Below are 23,328 nucleotides of genomic sequence, written 5' to 3'. Positions count from 1 at the left end.
AAAACAGTGCTTGCTAGCTGCAGTACTTGAAAACTTAAAATGGTAGAGAGGAGACTACAATTCCAAAGAAGCTTTGAACTGTACTACTAATACAGCTCACTTTGTATGAGGCCAAAGCACTCAGAGAGCACTATGTCTTTCAGCAGTATCAATGCCAAAATCATTCCTGTATAATTCCACTGATGTCACTTCAGTTATTTCAAAGAGGAAATTCATGTCTAAGCCACCTTCTGTTTTCTGATGTAAACCCAGAATAACTGCACCAAAGTTTATAAAACTACTGACACTGGCATTTATTGTCAACCAAACAGCCAATGGAAAAATTGGCACCTCCCATCTGAAATTATTACTTTAGATATTATTTATAACCCTGATGGCTGCATTTTGGAATTCTCCACATACATACCTTTGCAAATATTCGTGATGACAAGCACATGGTATTATTCCTGTTGCACAGATAGGAAACAAAGAGTGAGCAATTTTTCCCTAAAGTCAAATATGCTATTCGTGGCAGAGAACTTCATGAGGCCCAAGTCTTAAACCAGGAACCCAGACCAGTAAACAAGTACTCAGTCTTCAATATGCTTTCCAGAAAATATAAGAAGCAATAACTAGCTTGGACCCCATATTGGATTTAAAAAATAGGAAATGATGAAGGAATAATTATTTCTTTGAATAAGCTAAGAGTCAAAATCAGAACTTTCTCTTACAAGGAAATTTGATAACAAAATATCTTATTCTGATATTCCTTGAGGCATCTTTCATTAATATACGGGAAAATAAGAGTATAATCTGAGATCCATTTATATCAGTAAGCACAAAATGATCTACACACCAAAATCTTTTTCTTTCCTGCTCACCCTACTCAAGCCACAAAATGGGACTTCCCAATGCAACACAGACCTTCCAAATCACCTCTGGTTGTGAAAACTAGTCAATGGCAACTATTTTCTTCTGTTTCAGATATGCTCAATGATTTTTCTCAGTGAATGAAAATTAAATTACTGCTCATGAAAATTAAAGAACTGAATTTTGACTTGCTTGGGTTGCTCTGATACCCAAGATCAAGGGTCAGCACGCCTGCGTAAGGGTAAACAAGCAAAGTTTACTAATAGCTGCCAATTTCAGACACTGTATTTTTTGTTTGTTTATCAATAATGTAATGATTTGTGCACACTCTCTGCAATACCTCTTCAGAGAGCCTAAACTGCTGGTAAGATTTCTTGGGCAATTACAGACGAATTCTGCTTACTTAACATTAATTTGGTACTTTGAGCAAATTAAAAATAATTATTTTTCCCCATAGCATCTTCTACATTAATATCTGCAGTCACTCTGGAATCTTAATGAGCTAAACTCGGGAAATTCTGTCCATTCTTGGCTAGAGGACTGCCTTCTCCTTCATGATACACATGCAATCATTTGGGAACAGTTTGCAAATCTAAAATTCCACCTCGCTTGAAGGGATTTACAGCCTCACATGACAAACTATACTGAACAATACTGAGGCCCTGTGAAAAATAAACAGAAAGAACACACTTATTTTCTAATACCAAGATGGAAATAGTAAGTCTTGAGGGCCGCCTGGAATTTGACCAAGGTTACCCAGCAAGGATCAAATCCTATTTGTCTTAGGCAGGCAGCCCTGCCGAAATCAAATAAGCCTACAGCACAGATCAGTATACTAAGGCTATAGTTTAACCTCTGAGGCATGCTATAAATCCTGTGCCACAAAATAGGTGCCATGGATTAATTTCTAATCCCAAATTATAACTCGTCATTGAAGAGCTGAAAACCCAATCTCCCTCACAGATTTACATAACAAGAACAGAACCATGCTGAGATTTAAGACTTTACTTACAAAATTTCTAATAAAATATTTTCCAGGATACTCCATTCAGGGACAAATAAATCACACTGAAGTAACAAACCATATACTATGACACACCACCTTTTTTTTTTTTTAAATCTGCCTGCATATCTAGTCATTAATTTACCCGATAAATTAATTCCACAAGTGGCTCTCCGAGTCATCAGTTTGAATTATCAAGTTTCTGCTGTATTTCCAAAACAATGCCAGGCATGCATGTGCGTAGGAGGGATGGGACAATGAAGCCAATAGGTGCAGCTGTGGCCTGGGAGGCAGAAGGTCTGTTCAAACTCTGCCACTGACTGCTTTTTGACATTGGGAAGTCATTTCAGGGCTGTTTAATTAATTACATCTTTCTAGCATGTAACATTTTAGCAACGAAGTCACTCCTCAAACATTTGGAAGGCAGAAACAAGCCTTTATGAACTTTATGAAATCTTATTTTCTGCTGAAAAATCAGCAACATCGGGGGAAAGGGGTGTGTGCAGCCAGTCTGTTTGGATTTCTGGCCTTTGTATCTTCCCCTCGTGTAAAACAGAAAAAAAAAAAAATATCGACCTTCACAATGCATCTTTATGCAAGTACAGGTGAAAGACCACCTCTGTAAATTCAGATGATCCAATGGGCTGACTGGTATCTCATACATCTGGTACTGCTGCTGCACTGGATCTGAACTGTTCTTCACTTTAATATGAATGCTGGCAACCCTGATTTTAAACCAGAGGGCTTAGGTTGCATTCCTAATGTTACATCACAGTAAGACCAAACATTAAATCCTCAGCCAGAAGGATTTTTCTTGTATTTTACTTCTGCACTACCACAACAAACAGGATACAGTTTAAGACTCATAAACCATTTCATTTTGGAAGACACAAGGCATTCATATCTTTAACAACTGACTAGTCACAGATTCTACATGCTATCAGAAAGTTTTCTTCTCCTAGAAATGAGGATTTTTTAAAAACACCTACAGATTAAATGATGAGATTTAAAATAATGCTAAAATTTTCTGTAATGTTCTTCCTGCATTACAAATGGACTATTAAATCAGTGAAGTGCCAATCAAATGCTTTTGTACTTTGAAAGAAAGGTTTAAATAACAAAAGCAGTTTTTCAGGCCTCTCTCTCCCTCGGTAGTCAGTGTCACCTATGCACTAATTACAACATATTTACTCGCTTTTCTAGTAAGATCACGATTGAATAGATTTTTTTTTAAAGAACATGATTTTTAAGAAAAGTTGCAATCAGAGCCTCGTGGATTCTGCCTCTTATTAATCCAACTTGTCTAAGAAAAATATAATGTTGTGCAGTAAACTTCAAGATATATGACAGGATTGAATAATAACAGCTCTGGATTCAGTTTCCAGCTTTAAAAATCAACTCGCTGCATGACCTCGGGTGAACCATTAATTAACTAGGGCCAAATCCTCTGTGGACTAAACACAATGGAACTAGCCAGTTTGTACAAGCCAAAGATCTGGCCCCAAGTTTCCAGAAGTTTTGAATCAGGCTGGCCAAATACTGGAATTTTTGTGCTGTGAAAAAATATTTAGTTCTGTTTCAGAGTAAGAAGTAAAGCTCTCACGTCCTTTGTGGAATAAAAATTCCAAGCAATTCCTTTCAAAGGGGGGAAACAGGGGTGAAAAATGGGGAAAAAAAAAAAAGTGAAAAAAAAGTGGAAGTCTCTAAGGGGAAGATTTTATTAACTGTGCTTTCTCCTTGTAAGCAGAAAGTAGAATTGACAAAAGTCTGAAAGGCAGGTAGCCATGAACCATCACTTTAATTTTCCGGCCAGAATAATGTAACTTTTTTTCCCCAGTAAAACTGGAACTTTCTTGCAGAAAACTGCAACTTCACAAATACCACATTTTCCAGTGGGGAGGGAAGGATCCTCCCAGTCAGCTCTAATACTGTGTCCTCATTGCATCCTCTGAACAGCTGAAAGAGCTCTTGCCTCTGAGGGCTTTTTCTGTGTGTAAGAGAAGGACACAGTACTTTCCTATCACAGATTTATTTTTGTCTTGAGTTACCCTTTCTTGCAAAGCACCCCGAGACTCACAGATGCAAAATGGTTCTGCATTTCTACAGCCTCAGCCCCGTAAATTCCAAAAACATCATTTCTGTATGAGAGCACATCCCAGGCATTCAGAAAGACCCAGGAAGGCGCTCGGATTTCAGGACTGTGATCCAGTAGCTGTAGACAATAACAGCTTTTATGGAGATACTTTTTGCTTCTAAAATAATTACTCCGCTCAGAGAGCCGAGCTTCAGGCTCCGCACGTTAATTTGCTTCACTCGACAATTAGTCTTACTTTCTCACAATTTCCCATTTGCCACTCAGCACAGAGGGCTCCAAGGCGGACCAGGAGGGTTTTAACCTGAGAAGCACCGACTCGCTCGGCTACAAAAGGAGGCGAAGTCTGGGAACGCGACGGGCAGCGCGGCAGCCCGTTTCCTCCTCAACCTGCAAATCCATTTTTCTTTCCTGCGCTCCGAGCGCCAAAAGCCGAGCCCCCTCCCTGCTGACAGGGGCACGGAGAGCCGGGCACACGACGCTGTCCCTGGGCACAGGCAGCTGCCCGGCGCCGGGAGCGAGGACGAGGGGCCGCCGGCTGTGGCAGCGCTGTGGGACGCGCGGCGCGCTCGGGAGGGACCGCCCTGCCAGAGCCTCCGCAGGGAGAGCGGGCAGCAGCCCCGAGAGCCCTCGGGGGCGGCATCAAACACCGACCAAACCCCCCCAAAAAGCCGGGCAGCTGAGCTCTGCGGTGCGGGAGGGCGAGCAGCCCCTCCCCAGCCCGGGGGGCATCCCGGGCAGCAGCACCGCCGTTCTCCCCGGGGAGAATCCCGACCTGCCCTCTCAGAACCACGGGTTACAGGCTGGGCAAGGCTGGAAGGGGCCACACTGGGTCACCCGGCCCAACCTCTCTGCTCGAGCGGGGTCATCCCGGAGCACACTCCACGGGATTGTGTCCAGATGGTTCTTGGGCATCTCTTCCCTCCCCGACCCTCGCTCACAAACGAGCGCAGCCAACTTTTCCCAGCGGCGCGGCTGGAGAAGGAGGAGGAGGAGGAGCAGCGCGGGGGGGGACAAGCGGGGGGAATGTCTGTGCCAAGTCTCCCTCTCCGGCCGCGCGCACCCTCAGGGGAGTGGCCCCGCCGGATCCCAAACTTTTTCGGGACGGCGAAAAAACTCCGGGAGGCGAGAGGTGCGAGCCGTCCCCCCTCCAGGACTGCCGGCTCCGCTCCCGCCGGGAATACGAGCTCTCTCTCCCCGCCGGGACGCGGGAGCCCCTCGCCCCCCCCACCGCCCCTCACCCGCCCGCCCCGCCCCCGGTGGGCGGAGCACGCCCGGGCCCCGCCCCGGCCGCGCGCTGACCCCGGAAGCGCCGGTACCTCTCTCATCTTCCCCTGCCCCGCGCTGGGCGCCGCCGGCTCGCGGCACTTTCAGAGGCGGCCGCCGCCGCCTCGCAGGGCCCCCTCATTGGCCCCCGGCCCCCCCGCCCCGCCGGCCCGCACCCATTGGTTCGTAGGGCCGCTACTCAAGGCGGGCCCCGCCTCCCGCCGCCGTCTGAGCCCGCCCCCCTCCTCGCGACTCTCGGCTAGTTCTCGATAGGCGAAGCCGGTCCGCTATGCGCCCCTCCTATTGGTAGAAGCAAACGTCGGTCAAACGGGCGGCGCCTCTCATTGGCCGGATTTTAGAACGCTAGGGGGCCGTCTCCGCCGTTCGGGAGCGCTGACTGGCTGGGCGGAGGTGTCAGTCGTGCCGGCACTCGGGTCCCGATTGGCCGCCGGGGGCCAGGCAGCAGGTTAGGTTGCGCCCCCCCCGCCACGCCCCCCCCCCGCCTTCTACGCATTTCTATTTCCCGCTTTATTTATTTATTTTCCTCCATAAACTTAAATGACCCCGGGGGGGGCGGGGCCGGGGCAGGGCCCTCCCGGGTGGGAAGACCAATGGCAGAGCGACAGCGGGGCGGGGCCGGCGGCGGCGCGGGCCAACGGCAGCGCGGCAGACGGGCCGCGCTCGGCCAATGGGGCGGTGCTTCCGCCCCCGCCCGGAGCTCGCGGCGGCGCCGGAGGGGCCGGGCCCGGGAGCGGGGAGCTGGGGCGGCCGGGGTGTCCCGGGGCGGGAGGAAGGGACGCGGGATCGTTTCCTTCCTCGCACGCAGCAGCCCGTGTGAGGCGCTCACCCCGGGACGAGAGGGGAAGGCGTTTTCCCAGGAGCGCTTCTCCCGTCCCTGCTGTGGGCCAGGGCTCCCTGGCCTGGGCGCTGCGGGGCTCTGTCCGTAGGGCTGGGGCAGAGAGCCCCTCAGGCAGAGCCGACAGGTGTTCCGGCAGCCAAGAGGCCTTTGTAGGTGCTGGGCGTGCGGCCAGGTCCGGAGCGAGCAGCACCAGGAGCGTTCTCCGAGCTCCAAAGCGCTGGGGCCTCCAGGAGGGCCCGGAGGGCAGTGGGCTGTGTCAGTCTCCCTCCTTTCCCCTTAAAGGGAAGGCCCAGGCCTTCCTTTGTTGTTACACCGTTACTGCTTTTATAGAGCTTTTGACTGTTCTCAACATCTCTTCGGGGTTTTTCGGGTTTTGCTGGTGTTTGTGATTGTAGTGCTTGCTGCTTGCACTGTTTTTTCAGAGCTCTGCCCATCTGACCTACCTTCCCCTTTCTGCATGCTTCCTTCTCGTGTCCGATCAAATTAAACACACTTTATCTAGACTATCCGCTTACTATCCTTCCTTCCTGTGCACTAGGTTAGTTGAGATTTGGTGGTAATCATTCCTCTGAAGAACGCTGAGCTTCCTACTTGCCTTTTTCTCCTGCCATACTATTCCTATATGATTGAGCATAACACTTCTCCAATTTCCTCATCCTAGTGATTGGTTATGTTTGTTTTTCTCTGTCATTCTGTTAGCGTGGACCACCCAATGTAAAGTTACCACCCTTACCCAAGTTTCTTCCCATGTTCCCATTACAAGTGTTCATATGTGTCTGTTAGAGCCATGCAGGGAAGCGCTCCCATTCCAGATGGTTTCTCCATCTTCCTTGCCAAAGTTTGTCACCGGTGTTCCAGGAATCGTTCCTTGTTGTGGTCTTCCTGCACAACCACGTGTCCCATTGACATGAGCTTGGGTGGTTCCACTCCCTGTTTGGAGAAAACTCCTCTGTCCCATGAGTTGGGCTTTGTGGGAGGTCCTTGCCAGGACAGGGCCTGGCTTCTTTTCCTCTCATCATTCTCAGGGGCTTCTCTTGAAGCAGCACTCACTCCCTTCACACATTCAATTTCAGAACCGGCGTGTAAAAAACAAGGCCATCTCTCTTCCTCCCCCATTACTTCCCTGAACAAGGCATTACCTTTATATTTTTATTCCACTTACATGGGTTATCTCATCTGGTACTAGAAGAAGGTAAAGACCCCCATCAGACTCCGGTCAGCATTGTAGTGAAGCACTAGGATTTTAACCATGGGCATATTCTGACTGTATAGCTGCTTCAACATAAGCAGATGTTGAGGTTCCGTGTCGAATCAAAGTTTTAATTTCCTTCTCATTTCTTGTGGCCTGTTCTGCATTTTTAAGATGAGACAGAGTGTGAAATAAAATACTCAGAAAAATAATTTCTCTAGGGCATATTCTATTTGATAATGTCATACCTGGAACTTCATCTGGGCTGTCAAAGCAATGTCGCGTGACAGTAAAGCTGAGCATACTTCATATACATAAAATCTTTCACAGTTTGTAGCTAAGTATCAAGAATGAGCTGAAGGCTCCTGTAGCCGAGCTATTCCACTGAGTGAGAAATGATGTGACCATTAGGGAGCAGATACCTCCCAGCTAGTGACTCCAGGTAACACCGTGTGCAGGTGGCAATTAATTAATACATGGATGTGCGTTTATGAGGCGTGCCGTGGAGGGACAGGGCACTGATTTCAGAGAGATGTGGAAGAGGAGGTTCTTCTCCTTGAACACCGTTTATTGTCCCCCATGGCTCGTAAGGCCATATTTCTGGTGAAAATGCAGTTGTATCAGCGATGCCAGCAAGTTAGCAGTGATTTCCTCACACAAGAGGGAGCAGCATTTCCAGTGGTGATGTGGGTCTGCTTCTTTTGAAGCAGATGTCATCATTAACAATTGTAGGATAGCGAGCATGCTCTTAAAATTTATGGCTAAAAATCATGCTCAGATATGTTACAAACCTCTCAGAAGCTGTGATGAGAACCAGTTGTGTTACTTTCAGGAAGCGATCTAACCAACAACTTGGTATTTAATAGAATTGCTTAGCATGATAGAGAAATAGAAATCAACTGCAGAAGAACTATAGTTAAGAAATTTCCTCCTTGAGGAGGCAAAAAGATGACATAAGAGGTCTAGAGAGGTCAGGATAAATCACAAGTGAAATAAAAAGCAAAGGAGAAGAGGGCAAATCTCATTCTAGGGTATCCAAACACAAGTGTCATCCCAAAACTACGCCCGGGGAGAAATAGTTCTATACCCAGGGCCAAGGAGGCCTCAGCTGAAATACTTTTTGGTTTCATACACTGCATTTAAAGAGGTTATAGAGATCAGAGACTAAAATCTTTGAAGTGGCAATTGTAAGGGTCTTAGAAAACATGGCCTACAAAAGAAGAACAAAGGAACTAGATTTGTTTAGTCTAGAAAAGGGAAGAATGAGGGGAACAGTACAAAAGTTCTAGGAGTAAACTTCTGTGGGTTCAGCAGTGTAATAGTCTTTGAAGCCATATGATCCCTGATGGTGGATGCTTTTAAAATTACAACAGATTGGGGTCAACTGCCCTCTGGGCAGTTGCCCAAGGCAGCAAAGCAGGAAGATCCTGAGTGGCATGCTGCTTTGCTGGGGCAGGCTGGGAACTGCAACACTGGAAAGAGAGCATCTGCAAGAAACAACCCAAACTTCCCCAGGGCTTCCTGCTCCTCCTGAAGACATGATAGCACCAGTCAGCTCCATGGTAGCATGTCACCTCTCTAAGCTTCTGCTTAGCTTTTTCTTGGATTTCGTGGCAAATCCAAGATTTCAAATACAGTCAGGACAACACTCTGGGAGGCTACCATGCACTGGGTGTCAGATGCTGTCGAGTGCTGTCTATGTTTGTCCCTACAAGACCTTTCAGGTCTGTCCTAGCATTACATTCTTGTGAGCAGGGGTTTGACTAGAAGAGCACCATAACAAAAGGCCACTCTGTAGATACACATTTTTGTGCTGCCTGAGCTCAGATCGCATAGGGAACAATTCCTTTCACACCAATAGAGTTGCAAGCAAATGCCTTTATTGGTGAAGTAAGATTGGACTCTTGTAAACAGCAACATTAAAATGTGTTGTGTTTTTGCGGTAGCTTTATGCGTGTGAATATCAAATTCCATATGGATGCTTACAGAATTCAAGTTTTGGGGATGAATACCCTATCTTAATTGGCAGGAATGAAGAAATAGTCCCTCATCAGGCAGAGCTCATATTGAAAGCATAAAAAGTCTAATTTATTGCATATTTTCAATATGACTTCATTTTTGAGCATTTTGTGACAATCTGACCTAATATTGCACTGATTCAGACAATAGAGCTGTTCTATTGTACTTTAATGACTGCAAATGTAATTTGCTTCCTGTTTAATATTTAAGCCAGCAATAATACCAAAAAGGCTTATTGCTCCTAAGAAAAGATGAAAGGGGCATAACTCTTAAGGTTTTTTTTGTCTTCACAATTTGACCTACTTTAAAAACACTAGAAACTCATGGGAATGGTCCTCAGAATTAAAAATACCAATATAAGATTGTTGCCTGGGAATTTTAAGATACATCACTTCCAGCTCACAGAAAAGCAGAATTTCCTTCCCAAGGGAAATCCAGATAATTCAAAATTAATTTTTGTCCCAAAATACTGAATTAACAGAGTTTTTCCACAGAAAAATGAAGTTCGAAAAGAAAAAAAAAATATTCTAGACTTCAGAAATATTTGCGTTTGATGACTGTCTTGAAATTTTTCAGTCTGGCTTAGCTGAAGAGCCATCTGTGCCTGTTCCAGCTGCCCCTAGTAACTCTCACAAGCTCTGTAGTCTTGCTTCATGGTGCTCCTTGGAGAGAACAGCTCTGTGGCCATTCCACCTTGCCCATACAGCTTTTCCATGGGGAGCAAGGAAGACAAGTTTTGGTGTAACATACAGGGAAGACAACTTGCAAAGGCTGATCTGAAGAGGGTAACAGGAAGGTCCATTATCTGAACTGCTACAAAAGTAAGGTATATGGTGGCTCAGACAGGAATGCAGAGCCATGGAAATAAGGCAGCTCAAATGTAGAACAGCACAACTAAAGCAAAACCTTCACATAGGGTGCAGTGGTGAATCTGCCCTACTGATTCCCTCAATAAAGGGTCATCTCTTTTTCATTTGGTATTAATGCACATCCCATTCTGCTTTTGGATGATTGTATTTGCTAGCTCTGCCAAGCCTTTCTTTGTCCCCTGTCCCCTCGCTTCCTCCTCCCTTTGGAGACTGCATTCCTCCTTGTTTGGTCTCTTATTAAGGCTGTCTCCATTTCAGGGCTCCATGAGCTGAGTCCCATACCTAGATGGAGAGGAAACCTGAGGTCCAAGGCTTCATGAAATTCCTAAGGGACAGAGCCATTTCTGAAAATGAACATATTACAAGTAGTTAGATGTATGCTGTTAAGCCACTGTCATAGTTTTACTTGGGTAGTAGATGGGTACTCTGGTCTCTGCAAAAATTTCCATTGGTAAATATACATTTAAAAAAACCCCAAACAACGCAAACTATCACAAGTGATTCCACAGAAACATCTGTATTTTGCCAGGCTCGACTAAACTCACTCTTCTAGAAGCACACACAAGAATTACAGGTGTCACTGAAAGGAGGACAGACAGGAAACAAACACTTTCCAATGCTTTGTTTCACTTGATTTTATAAATAAGAATGTGGCATCTCTTTTTAAACCATGACATTTTGACAAACGATGCTTTGTGTTACCCTTGGGTAAGAAATGTGAACAGAATGTTTTTGGGCAGTCTGAAAAGCAGCTTGGGAAGAAGGACTGCTGTGAACTATTCCCAGATCAGTCGTTTACTTGCTCCATATATTTGGATAAGATACTTAGTCCTTATCTATATACCAAGGTTGTACTGCTTCAACTTTAGTTCAGTAAAGCTATACAAACTCCAGTATTAACATGGTTATATTGGCATTCAAGTACTTTTATCAGAATAATGTGCTCATGTCAGGCAAACCTTACCACTGTAACACACCTTTGTACCATTACAACTGCTGGCACAGCAGGGAGCACTGTTAGAACAAAAAGATAAAAATCTCACCCCTTGCCAAAATACTCCTACCTAATACTGAAGTGTGCACAGCCCACCTTTGCTACCTCACTTTCTTCCATCTTGAAAAGACTTTTAGACCTTTCATTGCAGGGTTTGTGAGATTCAGTTCCTGTCTGCAACAGGACTTTGCAAAGTCTGCGTGAAATGTGCCAAGGCTTGTTTCTAGCCAGTCATGGAGCTTTTTTAAGTCTCTAAAAAGTGTTTGCAAGAGGTAGCTGTACCCCAAAACATGCCATAGCAGAGGTGTTCAGGTCGGCCTGCTTCCTTTTCCTGTGAAGATTTCACTTGGCATTTGACTTAGACTTTTCTGACAGCTATTTCATGACATATTGACTGTGTGATTGCCCCTGATATTTCATGCATTAATATGAAATCCCATCATTTTCGCTGGACTTTTGGAGATTGGCTTCTTTCCCCCACCACCATTAGTCTGACAAGCGAAGGTTAAATCAAGAAGGACAAAAATCTTTCATGTTCAAGGCAAAAATACAGTCGGGTCGTTTTCCCTGCCGCCTTTTGCCCAGCAGCTGAGCAGGAAAAAGCCAAATCAAGAGGCTGCCATCTGTGGGAGGAACGAGGGAGGACAGCAGAGCCTCCAGCCCTGCCAGCACCTGAGGGGAATTGGGCAATGTTGGGCTAATTGTTGGTGTAAATGACATCAGCATTTGGCCTAGGATCAGTAGCTTCTCTCCGAATAATTTAGTAAGTACAAATATTAAAAATACTTGAAGTTAGACATTAACCAGATGAAATGTTTAGACAGCAATAGTAAAATGCATTTGATCAAGCTTTATGGACTGAAACTCAAACAGAGTTTTATTTAGCAAAAATAATAGGGATGCTGATGCAATTCCTAGTTAATCAAACAGGAAAAATTCAGGAGAAACTGACTTTTGAAATTAAAAATATAATTTCCAGGACAGCTTTGGACTTGTTCACAAGAGATTTCCTAATCTGCAAATCCATTCTGATGGCTCTTTTCCCACAGGTATCCTCTCTAAGCACCAAGGCCACTGATATTTTCGCCAGGTTTGTTGTGCATTTTGAAGCCACGGAGCAGGATACTCTGCAGGAGTGATTCTGCTCCATCTTGCCTGCTCGGCCCTGCATTGACTCAGTTGTCTGCTACCCTAAATATGAGAGACTCAGATCCAACACTGGCAGGAAGAATCTGGATTACATAGGCCCCTGCACTGAATAGGATACATAGGAATGGGATCCTCTAGATTGTCAGGCTCTAAAGGTTTACTCCATATGTTTTCCAAGTATCTAATTGGAACATAGTTAAACTGACATTATTGGCGTAAGCCCTGCCTCATTCCAAGAAGGATGGTGTTTAGGCAAAGTGCAGGGACACCAGGACAGCCAGCCTGCCTGTTGGATGATAGCCTGGGTGCAGGAATCCTGGAGAAAGGGTGAGACCTTCAAGAACCCCACTGAATTTTAAGTGCTGGAGCCTTCCATGAGGTCTGCAATCCCAGTCACCTCCAATAGCACGGAACTCCAGCCCAAAGCTGCTTGTTGGTGTCTAAGGCATGGATCACATCTGGCTTGAATTTAGCATTTGCTCTTTGTTAGCACTCCAAAGGCTGTTTAATTTATGCTCAGGCTGTGTGTGTGTGTGTGTGTGTATTAAGCAAGAGACAGTTGGTCCTACACAGGCAAGGTTGACTGTTACCCCTGAGGCAAGAGGCTCATGGAAAGCAGTGTGGCCAGTGTTTTATTATTGCCCTCTACTATTCTTTGACCTCCACTTGATATATTTTTCCATAACCCTAGGCAGCGAGCTCTCGGTGGGTGGGAACTATCTGCTTGTTTTTGTCTGCTAAATGAGGACCTCACTGTGGAATACAGCTTCTGAACACAGACAAATATTACCAACAGGCAGTGTGGCCAGAATCTGTCTTAACTGGTCCATCACCACAGGCAAGGTGGGTATCACCTGAGCCAGGGGAAGCCTACAATGGGAGTAAAATGTTGTCCCCTTGCAATTGTGCCAACACCAGTGAAATATGAAAGCCATAATACACATGAATGGTACACCTCTCAAGAAGCAATAGCTGGACAGCAGCACACAGTGACCTGCAAATCTCTTGAGGAGGACAGTGGGGAAACAACAGCAATTATAGTCAAAAGTAATAGTGTGAGAAAATGCTGCTTTCAAGCATACCAGAGGCACATACTAGGCACTGGTGTTGCCCTTTCAGTTGCATTTGTTGCTGAAAAGTGAGTGATGTCAGCACATCAAGAGAACTTCCAGGACACTTGTACCTGCATTTCTGACCCTCTTATATTCCTTTGTCATGCAGAACAAAGGAGATTTTGCCTTGTCTATGGTATCTGATATGTGACAATGCTCACAGGACATCAAAGGAGCAACAGTAAGAGTGGTTGCAATAGCACCATTAGGGATAAATGAAACAAAACTCTACCAAAATGAAGTTGAGAGGCCATTAGCTCAAAGTAAACATAACCTGAAGGGTCATGGGTATTCCCTGATTCCCCTGGAACAGCATCCATCATTTTGCCATAAAACTGCTTCAGAGTGCAAGTCTTTCCTAGGGAAGCACTGAAAGCAAGAGATGAACGTACCTGATGCAGTATTGCCTAACTGCTTCAGAGGCCTCCAAGGCTTTAGCTTGGGAGGAATTACAAGTGTTCAGTTCCTCTCCAGGGGACATTAACTCTGGAACATAATGCTAGGCATTAAATTACAAAGCATATAATCATTGCACTGCTAATCAACTCATGCTCATACTAGAATTCTTACTTATTCCTTACACCTTCCCGGATCCCACAAGTTCATGCTGCTTTCTACTCAACTGTCCAATTTGGACTGACAATACGCAAGTCCTGTCTGGGTGGTGACACGACGAAAATGTTTGGCATTCTGAAAACTGAAAGTAAAGAGATGAAACAAACCTGACTATAAAAATATACCACATGACCTAGTGACCTCAAGATTGTATTTATTTTCACATTTAATTTTGGTAAACATGCATCTTTAAGATAGAATCAACACAATCAATGTCTAGTCTGCTGCACTGTCAAGATAAAAATCCAGGAGGCTTTTTAAAGGGACTGTGTCTAGCTGCTGTTGAATTTCATGGAGATGAAGGGCCCTGATAATGTAGGACATTGTTCATGAAGCTGGGAACCAGGACATGCAGGTACTGCTTGTTTGTGCTATGCACTTGTTCAGGATTTTTGGACAAATTATTTATTTGTTGTGCCCTTCCCCACTGCACCCTCCCCCCTCCCTCCCTCCCCACCACCACCAAGTAGTAACAACAATATTCCTAACTTCTGCACAAACAATTAAATGCATAAAGGAAGAGGGATAGAGTTATTATTCATAGTATCTACTATCATTAATCTAGGATAATGAATAAGTACAATTGGTGGTGTAGTGGACATTACTAGCAGTAACAGGTGAGATTGTACTGTGTTAAGGTTAGAGATGTATAAAAATGTTAACTTTCTTACTGCTTCTAAAAATAAGCTGGTGTCTCTTTGGACAGCTGACAGCACTTGCTGTATCTAGTGACAATGCTGAAGTGACAAGTCTCAACCCTGGCTTGCTCCCTCATTTCTGTTCACATTAGGTCAGGACCTAGAGGGTTGCAGGACACCGTGTTGCCTGATTGCCGAATGATGTCACCCCCAATCACTTATGTATCATGTTTCTGGGGCACTGAATCATTTCCCTTTTTGTGCTCTTTCTGATGACGGGAACTGGAACTAAGCACTTTTGCCTTTCCTAGCCCCTGGCTAGTAGTATCTGGCACAGCAGCCAGTTATATTGAGCAGGCTGTGCTGGAACTTCACATTTCACCCAGAAACGCTTAGAAATTATGGTGCTTGCATCCCATCTAGTGGAGGGATCAGATGAATTCATCAGCAGCTGCTTGTTGCTAAGTAAGCTCATACTTCTGCTGTGAGTGTAGGAGCAGAGCTATCAGCCTCGTCAGGATGCAGGCAGTTCACACAGCACGCTCACAGTGGTGATTCACCCCATGCAGAATGGATGGGGTGCATTTCTTGACGTAAAATTAAGTCTGAAAGTTTACCCTTATGTCAGGCATTTGCACTAGGAAGGAACAACTGGCTACCTTTAACTGTGGGCAACAGCTTTGCTGCTCCAGGGCATCAGCATGAGAACCAGCTGTAATTTCTGAGTTGCTGCCAATGATTAAAACTAATTAGCCATTTTGAGGCTAACAAACAGTTTGCAATTCCCTCTGAATCCCCCTACAGCCCCATAAGGATCATGATCCAACTTGAAAGAACTTTCTGCTTCACAGGCAGGATGGAAGAGTGATTGTCATTTCTTACTCCATGGAAGGGGCTGCAGAGCCAAAATCTCTTCAGTTGTCCTAACCTGAAAGAAGGCACTGTTCATACAGGTCAGGTGAGCAGGGCATGTCACAAACCACCCCAGTGACAGTAGACTGAATCACCTGTACAGATCTGTACAGATTATTTTGACTTGCACTGAGGTAATCGGGGGATGGTTTCTGATAGGTTTGAAAATGAGCTTGAGTGGCTCCTTCTTGAGAAGAGTTCATTCTGCCAGCCCCTGAGCCTCATTCCCCACTGGCCCCCTGCAGCTGCACAGTGCAGAGCTCAGCTGTCTGCCACTATGCAGACATCTGCTGTTGGTGCCACATGCAGGCATTTCCCACCCTGCATCTCAAGTGCAGGGCATCTGGGAATCTCAAGTGCCAGGGCAAAAGAGTTATTTCCAAACAGGGGAAGGCCTGCCACCTCCTGCTTTAATAGACCCTATCATGCCACCTCTCCTAAAAAAAAAAAAGAAAGTGATCCAGTTTTACAAACAGGAGTTTCTTACAATCATGAGTCTTGCTGTTACACAGAGAAAGCCTGTGGACATGGAACAGTCTGGGTGCAAGTGAGCACATGAGATAGGTGAGCACGGCACCCTCCTGACACACTACCCACTGCCAGCTGGTGAAAGCTTTTCATAGATCAAGCACAGATTTCAGCTAAAATAATTTCTTATGCATAATGAGAGTGTTAGAAGGGGGGTGTTAATTCCTCTTCATCTTCATACTTAGTGATCACCTGCAAGTTAAAATGCTGTTTCTGTACCCAACAAAAATACAGTGCTTTCTCTTACCTGGCAGTGCCTCCAGCCTTTGCACAAACAGATGGAAGTCATGCTTTTTTTAGTATGAAAATTCTCTATTCGAAGTGCACTAGATGGCAGTGTTCCTTTTGAATCACTGCAGAGCCACTGCTCCACCATGATCACCTCATTCAGAAAGCAAGGCCCTGACAAGTGTTGACATTGTCATTCCCAGGGTATTCTTCAAAATTTTGGAGTTCCAAACTTGGTGTCTTTCCAAGGTGAAAAACTGCATTTTTGAGTCCCTTCTGCCATTGCCTCTTACGAAAATTTTGTGTTCAGTTGTGCACTGTTGGTTCTTGCTGTTGAGCCCTCAGAGCTATCACTGGACACAAAGGGTAGTTGTGTTCCTGCACACAGGGGCTATAGCTCATATATTCCTTAATCTCATCCATACTGAGTTTAAACAGTAAGTTTTGCAGCAATTTCCCAGTACAAGATCCATTGTCTGTATTGTGCTCCAGATTCTTTGTAAGAGAAGGTGCTTTTTTGATGTATTAATACAAATTCAAAACTTTTGAGTAATACATGGCTTTCCAATGTGAAGCCAAGGAGATATTAACTCCGGGAGATGCTGGGAATGCTTTGAATCAGCACACCTTACCAAGGAAAAACTACATCTAACTGTAGATTGGGAGAAGAGTAAGTAATTTTGACAGCTTTGTATTTGAGCTTGCTCTGTCCACTCACAAGTGGACAAGAGATACATTAGGATTGCTCACATCTAGTGATAAATTTAACTTCGGCCAGCTGTTTCAGCTGTGTTGGTCTGCCCCCTTTTGTCCTCAAAGTAAGGCTCCAACTGATTTAGCAACTTTTTTTAGGAGAGAAAGCAGCTGTACACTGCACTCTTCAGCTGAGGTTGAAGGGAAGGTGAGGGTTGAGAGCAGCTCAGAGAAAGAAAAGAGGTAAAGAGCCAAACAGTGCTCAAACTGTATTGGTTGACTTCTAACTCCTCATAATGCAGGCATGCAAGAAAGCAATCATTTAGAAGGAAAGTCTGATGGTAGGGTTACACAGATCCCAAATGGCTGAAGGACAGAACTCCTGTCACCATAGACTCTGCTGTAAAATAGAAGGTAAGAGCAGCTTCCCTGGTAGTGGATCTCTGGGAATTGTACAGGTATGTATGGCAGAGCTACATCTCCCATTCAGCGCCTGCATTTGGCCCACTTCTGCACACACTGGAGGATGACATAGGAAATTAACCCAGTCCTCATCCCTGCACAGCTGGTCTGTGGAGACGACACAACCATTTCCTTTCCAGTAGACCTAAACTGAGTCCCAGACCCTTTCACCTATGGGAGGAAAATTGATCTGGTGTAGCCTTCACCCTAGCTCTGGGCTCAGAGTTCAGTCCAGGCAATGATGTGTAAGTGGAAGATGTGAAGACTTCTTTAAAAAAAAAAATCTAAAAATTGGTGTTTTCTGTTTAAATGCCACTCCACTGACCAGTTGGATGGAAACCCACCAAAGCTTTTTGGGTACCATACCCTGCCACCAACCCTATACAACACATCAGATGCCCTGCCTGGACTGCATTACTTGTGAGCTTGTAATCTACATCCTGATGCCACACCTTGGCAGCAAGTTGGTGTCCTTCTTGTGGCAGAAACACCAGACCCTGTGGGGTAGCTTGGTGGCAAGCATGGCTTTGTGTCCAAGAGAGGGCAGCATTCTCCCTCCGCTGGGAAGGCAGGGAGGCGGAAGCTGCCTGACCACACGGCTCTTTCTAGGAAAATACATGCTTTGTCAGATGGCATTGCAGAACAGACTTTCAATTTAAGACTTTGTGCATCTGTTTAGGGAGATAACAACTGATTTTATACCTTAGATTTGCTAGAGGCAATTTATCACACGCCTGTAAGTAAAATCCAAGCCAATACTTGGTGTGCCATCCTCAGCTGCCATTCCTGCCTTTATTCCAGCAAGAAGGCGTGGCAGTCTCCTGGTAACCAGCATCCCTCCACAGGTGGTGGCACAGTGGGAAAGGCAACTGCATCTCTATTTCAGAAGGTACAGCAGCTTTTTACTGCTAGGTGGTAGTGGAGGAGGGGAGGTGGAAGAGAAGAATAAGTGGGCAGATGTTTACACTTTTGTTACTGTTTTATATTCTTGCATAGGTTATACCAAAACTGGACCTCAGAAAGAGCAGTCAGTAAACATAAGAGGAGACTCCAGGACTTTTCAGTGACTTGCATACCAAATGGGGCCCTCTGTTTCCTAGAGCTACATCTCCTCCAATTACCTGCACAATCCACCCAGGTGGATACACTAATGCTCATACTCTCTGTGCATCTGGCAACCTTCAGGCTCTGAGCTGCTGATGATCTCAGTGCAGCTAAGAAAAATCCAGCCTGTGCTGCAGCGAGGGAGAGAAATACACAAAAGTCTTTCCTTTCCCAGGTTCCTTCTGCAACAAGTGAGAAGGAAAGAGAAAATGTAAGTAGCTACACTACTGCACCACTCCCTGAAGTAAAGGGGACTGATCACAGAAGGGTTCCCCATCACTAGCATACTTGGGAAGAGAAACGTTCCACCAGCATTTAATTTCAGAGCTGCATTTCAGAGCTCCTGTGGTATGCTTCTTATTGGCCTAATTAACAAGCTTGAAAGGCTAGGAGTCACAAGGTTCATATGTAAAACAGATGGTAGACAGGACATCAATAAAGCTCTTTTAGATTATGCTGTGGAAAAAAGCAGAAGCTTTTCCTTGAAATAGTTTCAAGGAAATGGCATTTGATTTACAGCCCTAATATGGCATATTATTTATACTTTGCAAACCTTTATGAGTGTGAGCTTCTCACTGAAGATGAGTTTAACTACAGCAGTGGATGAGAGTGGCTTGGATGTAGTGCTTAGAACATTGAGTCATTGTTCTAGAGAATGAAGTCTTACTGCAATCTCTGCTATTGACCTGACACGCAGCACTTCACCCCACCCTGCTGGCAGCCTCTTTTAAAAATGGGAATACCTCCTTTATATTATGCTTTGAGATCCTTTTAAGCTACATATGATTAATTATCTTAACAGTGAGAAGAAAATGGAGGGTTGTTAGAAGTTCAAATCCTTCCATTTCTGAGTACTGCTATATTTAAGTTGGCAAGTGTTTTCACCATTTTGATTAGAATAATTTCAAAGGAAAGGCAAGATGAGCCACTCTTCACCGATGCACTCAAACACTGCACAGTTCACAAAATCATCTCTGACTCAGTCCAATCCTTCCATAGAGCCACGTGGAAGGACTTAAGCCCTGAATATACACATGAGAGCCAACAACATTGGCATTTGTCAGACTGTACTGGGGACATACGGTTCCCAGTACAGTCCCCAATTTAGTCCATAAATTTAAGATTAGCAGAATTCAAAGCACCATGCCATAAATAGCAGGAAGGATCCAAAGAGCAGTGAAAATACAGGATTATGGATGCCCTAGACACTAGACTGTGCCCAAAGGCCAGGCACCAGTTTGTTTGTTCTGTCTACTAGCTCTTACTGTCATGTCTTCACCAACCAGACATTTACACTCCCAACAGTATGTAAGTACTAGGATTTGAGCACATGCTACACTTCCACTTTTATTTATTGGAACAGACATGGCTCTCAGCTTCACTGTCACTGTGACATAGGATGCTGGATTCAAGCATGAAGAGGAAATCTCTCTGGGACAACTACAGTCACTGTATAACAAACCCAGCATGGAAACCCAGTGGAAACCATGAAATGTGAGTTTAGCAAAAGCTTGATCTGATCTATTGACCAGGCTTATTGAAGGACAACTGGTAGCTAAAAAGCAGCTGGGAGCATTCAGAGCTTGGTCTCATGAAAAGCTGAGTATGAGCAGAATAGTGCTGCCTGCAGCCTGTGCATGCTGGGGTCACAGAGGATGAGGGATGTGCTCTCTGTTCTGGGGGAAGAAAAGACTCCACACTCAGCTGTCTGTCTTTACCTGAAGCTCTGACCCTGACTGATTGATGGAAAGAGGCACACCACATCCAATTAATTAACTTTTGTACCAGTTGTACCAATGGTCAGAACAGAGGTCATCTGATATGCTTGTCTCTTGTGAAGCATGGAGACGTGAGGATTTGCAGCTCTCAGACCTGTTTCAGTGGGAAGCAAAGATGTCTGGTCTGCTGAAAGTAAACAGGATCAGTTGTTTTCCTGTATTTCTTAAATGGGCTAAAGGGACACAGCTCATTCAAGCCACAGGGAGGCCCATTAATATCCAATAAGCTTTTGGCAGAATACAGAGCAGCAATAAGACACTTGCCAGAAGGATTGAAATGCAGACTTGGGACTAGGCAGATCCAGTAATAGGCTGGAGCACCTATAGTGGCAATTAGACAGAAGTGCATAGATCTAAAAATGCAATTCAATACTCGTAATCTCCCTTCCAGTCATACACCACTCTCCCCCGTTTACCAAGACTGTAGGCCTCAAGTCCATAGATCCCTTTAGCCCAGAAAATGTTCACAGTGCTGCTTGTACAAAGCTATGGGCTTGATAAACCCCTCCACAGACAAGTCCATCCTACTGCTTTTTTCATAGAGGGAATGAACAGTGGGAACACATCTGCATTCCTGTGCAGGTGACACCTGCACATCATAGGTTTCCAAACTTAGCTTTACTTCTCTGTGTGCCTGATGGGAGCACCTCTGTGCTGAGCTCCTACCTCTCCCTGAACAGAGCTGAAGTAGTAGGTACAAGCCATTTAAACCTGGATTCCCCCACATCATGCACAACTGCTGACCATGGTCCTGTTCTGGAGAGGCTCCCCTCAGGATGCATTAAGGGACAAGAATTGCTTGCTTATTCCTTTGACAGGCACAGCAATACACACCTGTAAACAGCAGAGGATCTGAGAGCCATGCATATGTAAGACAGGCCCTGCCCTCTGCCACGACTTATTTATCCCTCAGTAAAAACAGAGGGACTGTCTTCTTTGGAGCCATGGACGAATTGTTTGCATTTCTCTTAAACTTTCTCCTACCCTTGCCTTTTTGTTTCCTGGCATGAGGCAAACCAGTCTCCAGCCCTTAAACCAACATACCTGCAGAAGCTCCCCGCTCAGTATTGAGGGAGCACCAAGCTCCACAACACAGTATTCCTGCTGTTACTCCCACACAGTCAAATCCCACTCTCAGAGCGGCAAGTCCTAGACAAGCAGATGGGGCTCACTGTGTGTGATGACTGTGTAGGCAGGGACAAGGACTTGCTCAGCCCAGAACTTCCCAGTTGCCTGGGTTTTGCCAGTTGCCAGCTGACCCTGTGCTATGCCCTTGCTTAATGAGCAGCTTTCTGCAGATACCTTTCTGTGCCATTTATCTTCCCTCAGATGCTGCACAGGGAGCCTAAGCCAGGAGCCTGGGCTCCAAGGGCCACAGCAGCTAAGCACTGCAGTACCCACATCCTTATGGGATGTCATAGGCAGAAAGGAAGCTTCAGAGAATGTTTACCAGGGAGACCATCCCATTGAATAATGAGCTGCAAAAAGACCCCTAAACTAAACTCCCTCTCAGGGATGAGTCTGTGGTGCAGCTGAATACAATCTTAGTCCAAGTATTGGTCAACATTTTCTAAAGCATTAGGGAGGTGTAATTGATCCTGTCTATGAGGTTGTCCTGCTGGAATAAGGATAGCAACCCAAATATATTTACATAAATAAAATTAATTATTGTTTTAAATTCATTATAATGATTAGACCAAGAGATATTAATCAGAATTATTTACTTTAAAGTCTAGGATATCTAAAACTGTTAGTATAGGGCACTATTTGTGGAAGCAAAATAATTATTAGATATTGATGTCACTTGCCCATACCAATGACAGTGGGCAAATCTCATGGAGGAGTTAACTTAAGGGGCAATTCTATGTCATGCAGGAACCTCCACATGCACTATGAAAAGGGATATTTTAGAAGACCCTACTGTTAAAAAGTGGGACTGGGCTTTTATAGTGCAAAGTGAATATCAGTTAGTTAGATCTTCAGGCCAGCTATGGTGCTATGGCAGCTCAACAGCTTTCCATAAGTTATCAATACTATCAATACTTGATAGTATCAATACTATCAGTACTCACCAGAGCCAGTGCCAGTTCCTGTCAGGAAACAATGTTATTCCTCAGAGAGTTTAACTTTGGGATTGATGAGTCAGGCTGGTCTCAGCATTCTTCAACACTGAAAGTAGCATGAACCCCATTCTCTCTGCACAGCTGATAACTTCTGCAGATAGGGTGAGCTCTGAGCTGCTTTACCCTCACCTAGGCAGAGCATCCTCCTACGGGATCCAGATCTGCTCACTGGTAAGCCACATGGTCTGGCGACTAAAGCACAGACTCAGGCATCAGTTTTGCCTGCTGGTTCCAATGTTGACATCTTGTGTTGTTAGTTAATACTTCCAGACAAAAAGGACATCGATGGCTTATTGCTCAAGCATGCCTAGCACTTAGGGGAAGGCTATTCTCTAAATGAGTACTCCCAGCCTCCTACACATCAGCCCAGGCAGTTCCCAGTTTAGTAACATTTCTTTACATGTTTTCACTTCCACTCACCTTTCATTATAATTACTGAACTTTATTTTAAAATAAGATCTCTGGTGTAATGGTGGTTCATCAGTTGCAAGCAGCAATACCCTTTCTATTCCTCAGAAGATATTTGTAGCACCTAATTCTTGTCTGTGGAATGCCATCTCTCCCCAGTCCAAAATTCTCAATGAGGTTCTATAGAAAGCCATGTTGCTCACCTTGCAGCATGGCTGCTTCCAAAGCAGAACATTTTCTCAACAGTTTTAACACTATAAAATTTCAGACAAAAGCTGACAAATAACTTCATAACAGATTGAAGTGAAAGGAAAGGCATAGATTTGTAGTGCCAGTGCTTTATAAGAGACCTACAGGAATCAATGACTGCACATGGTCAGGAACTCCATTTTAGGTTTCATGCAAAAGATGGCACTGTTAGCACCAGCAATTTATTTA

General features: G+C 44.9%; 2 protein-coding genes across 2 annotated transcripts in view; one reads left to right on the top strand and one right to left on the bottom strand.

Annotated features, from left to right (window-relative positions):
• Positions 1 to 5,690, bottom strand: part of ZBTB20 (zinc finger and BTB domain containing 20) — a 476,227-nt gene extending 470,537 nt beyond the window's left edge. The window contains exon 1 of the mRNA XM_041410847.1: positions 5,264 to 5,690. The gene's annotated coding sequence lies outside the window, so the exon portion shown is untranslated. The remainder of the gene's footprint in view (positions 1 to 5,263) is intronic.
• On the top strand, positions 1,558 to 5,483 carry LOC121339195 (basic salivary proline-rich protein 2-like). The gene is made up of 2 exons (XM_041410796.1): positions 1,558 to 1,566; positions 4,281 to 5,483. Exons 1-2 carry the CDS (start codon positions 1,558 to 1,560, stop codon positions 5,481 to 5,483), a joined length of 1,212 nt encoding a protein of 403 aa, XP_041266730.1.
• Positions 5,691 to 23,328: the final 17,638 nt, after the last annotated feature.

The sequence above is a fragment of the Onychostruthus taczanowskii genome, unplaced genomic scaffold (genome assembly GCF_017590055.1).
Source record: "Onychostruthus taczanowskii isolate IOZ18803 unplaced genomic scaffold, ASM1759005v1 scaffold34, whole genome shotgun sequence".
Classification (NCBI taxonomy): domain Eukaryota; kingdom Metazoa; phylum Chordata; class Aves; order Passeriformes; family Passeridae; genus Onychostruthus; species Onychostruthus taczanowskii.
Note: the sequence above shows the minus strand (reverse complement) of the source record. Positions and strands in the feature narration are given on the sequence as shown.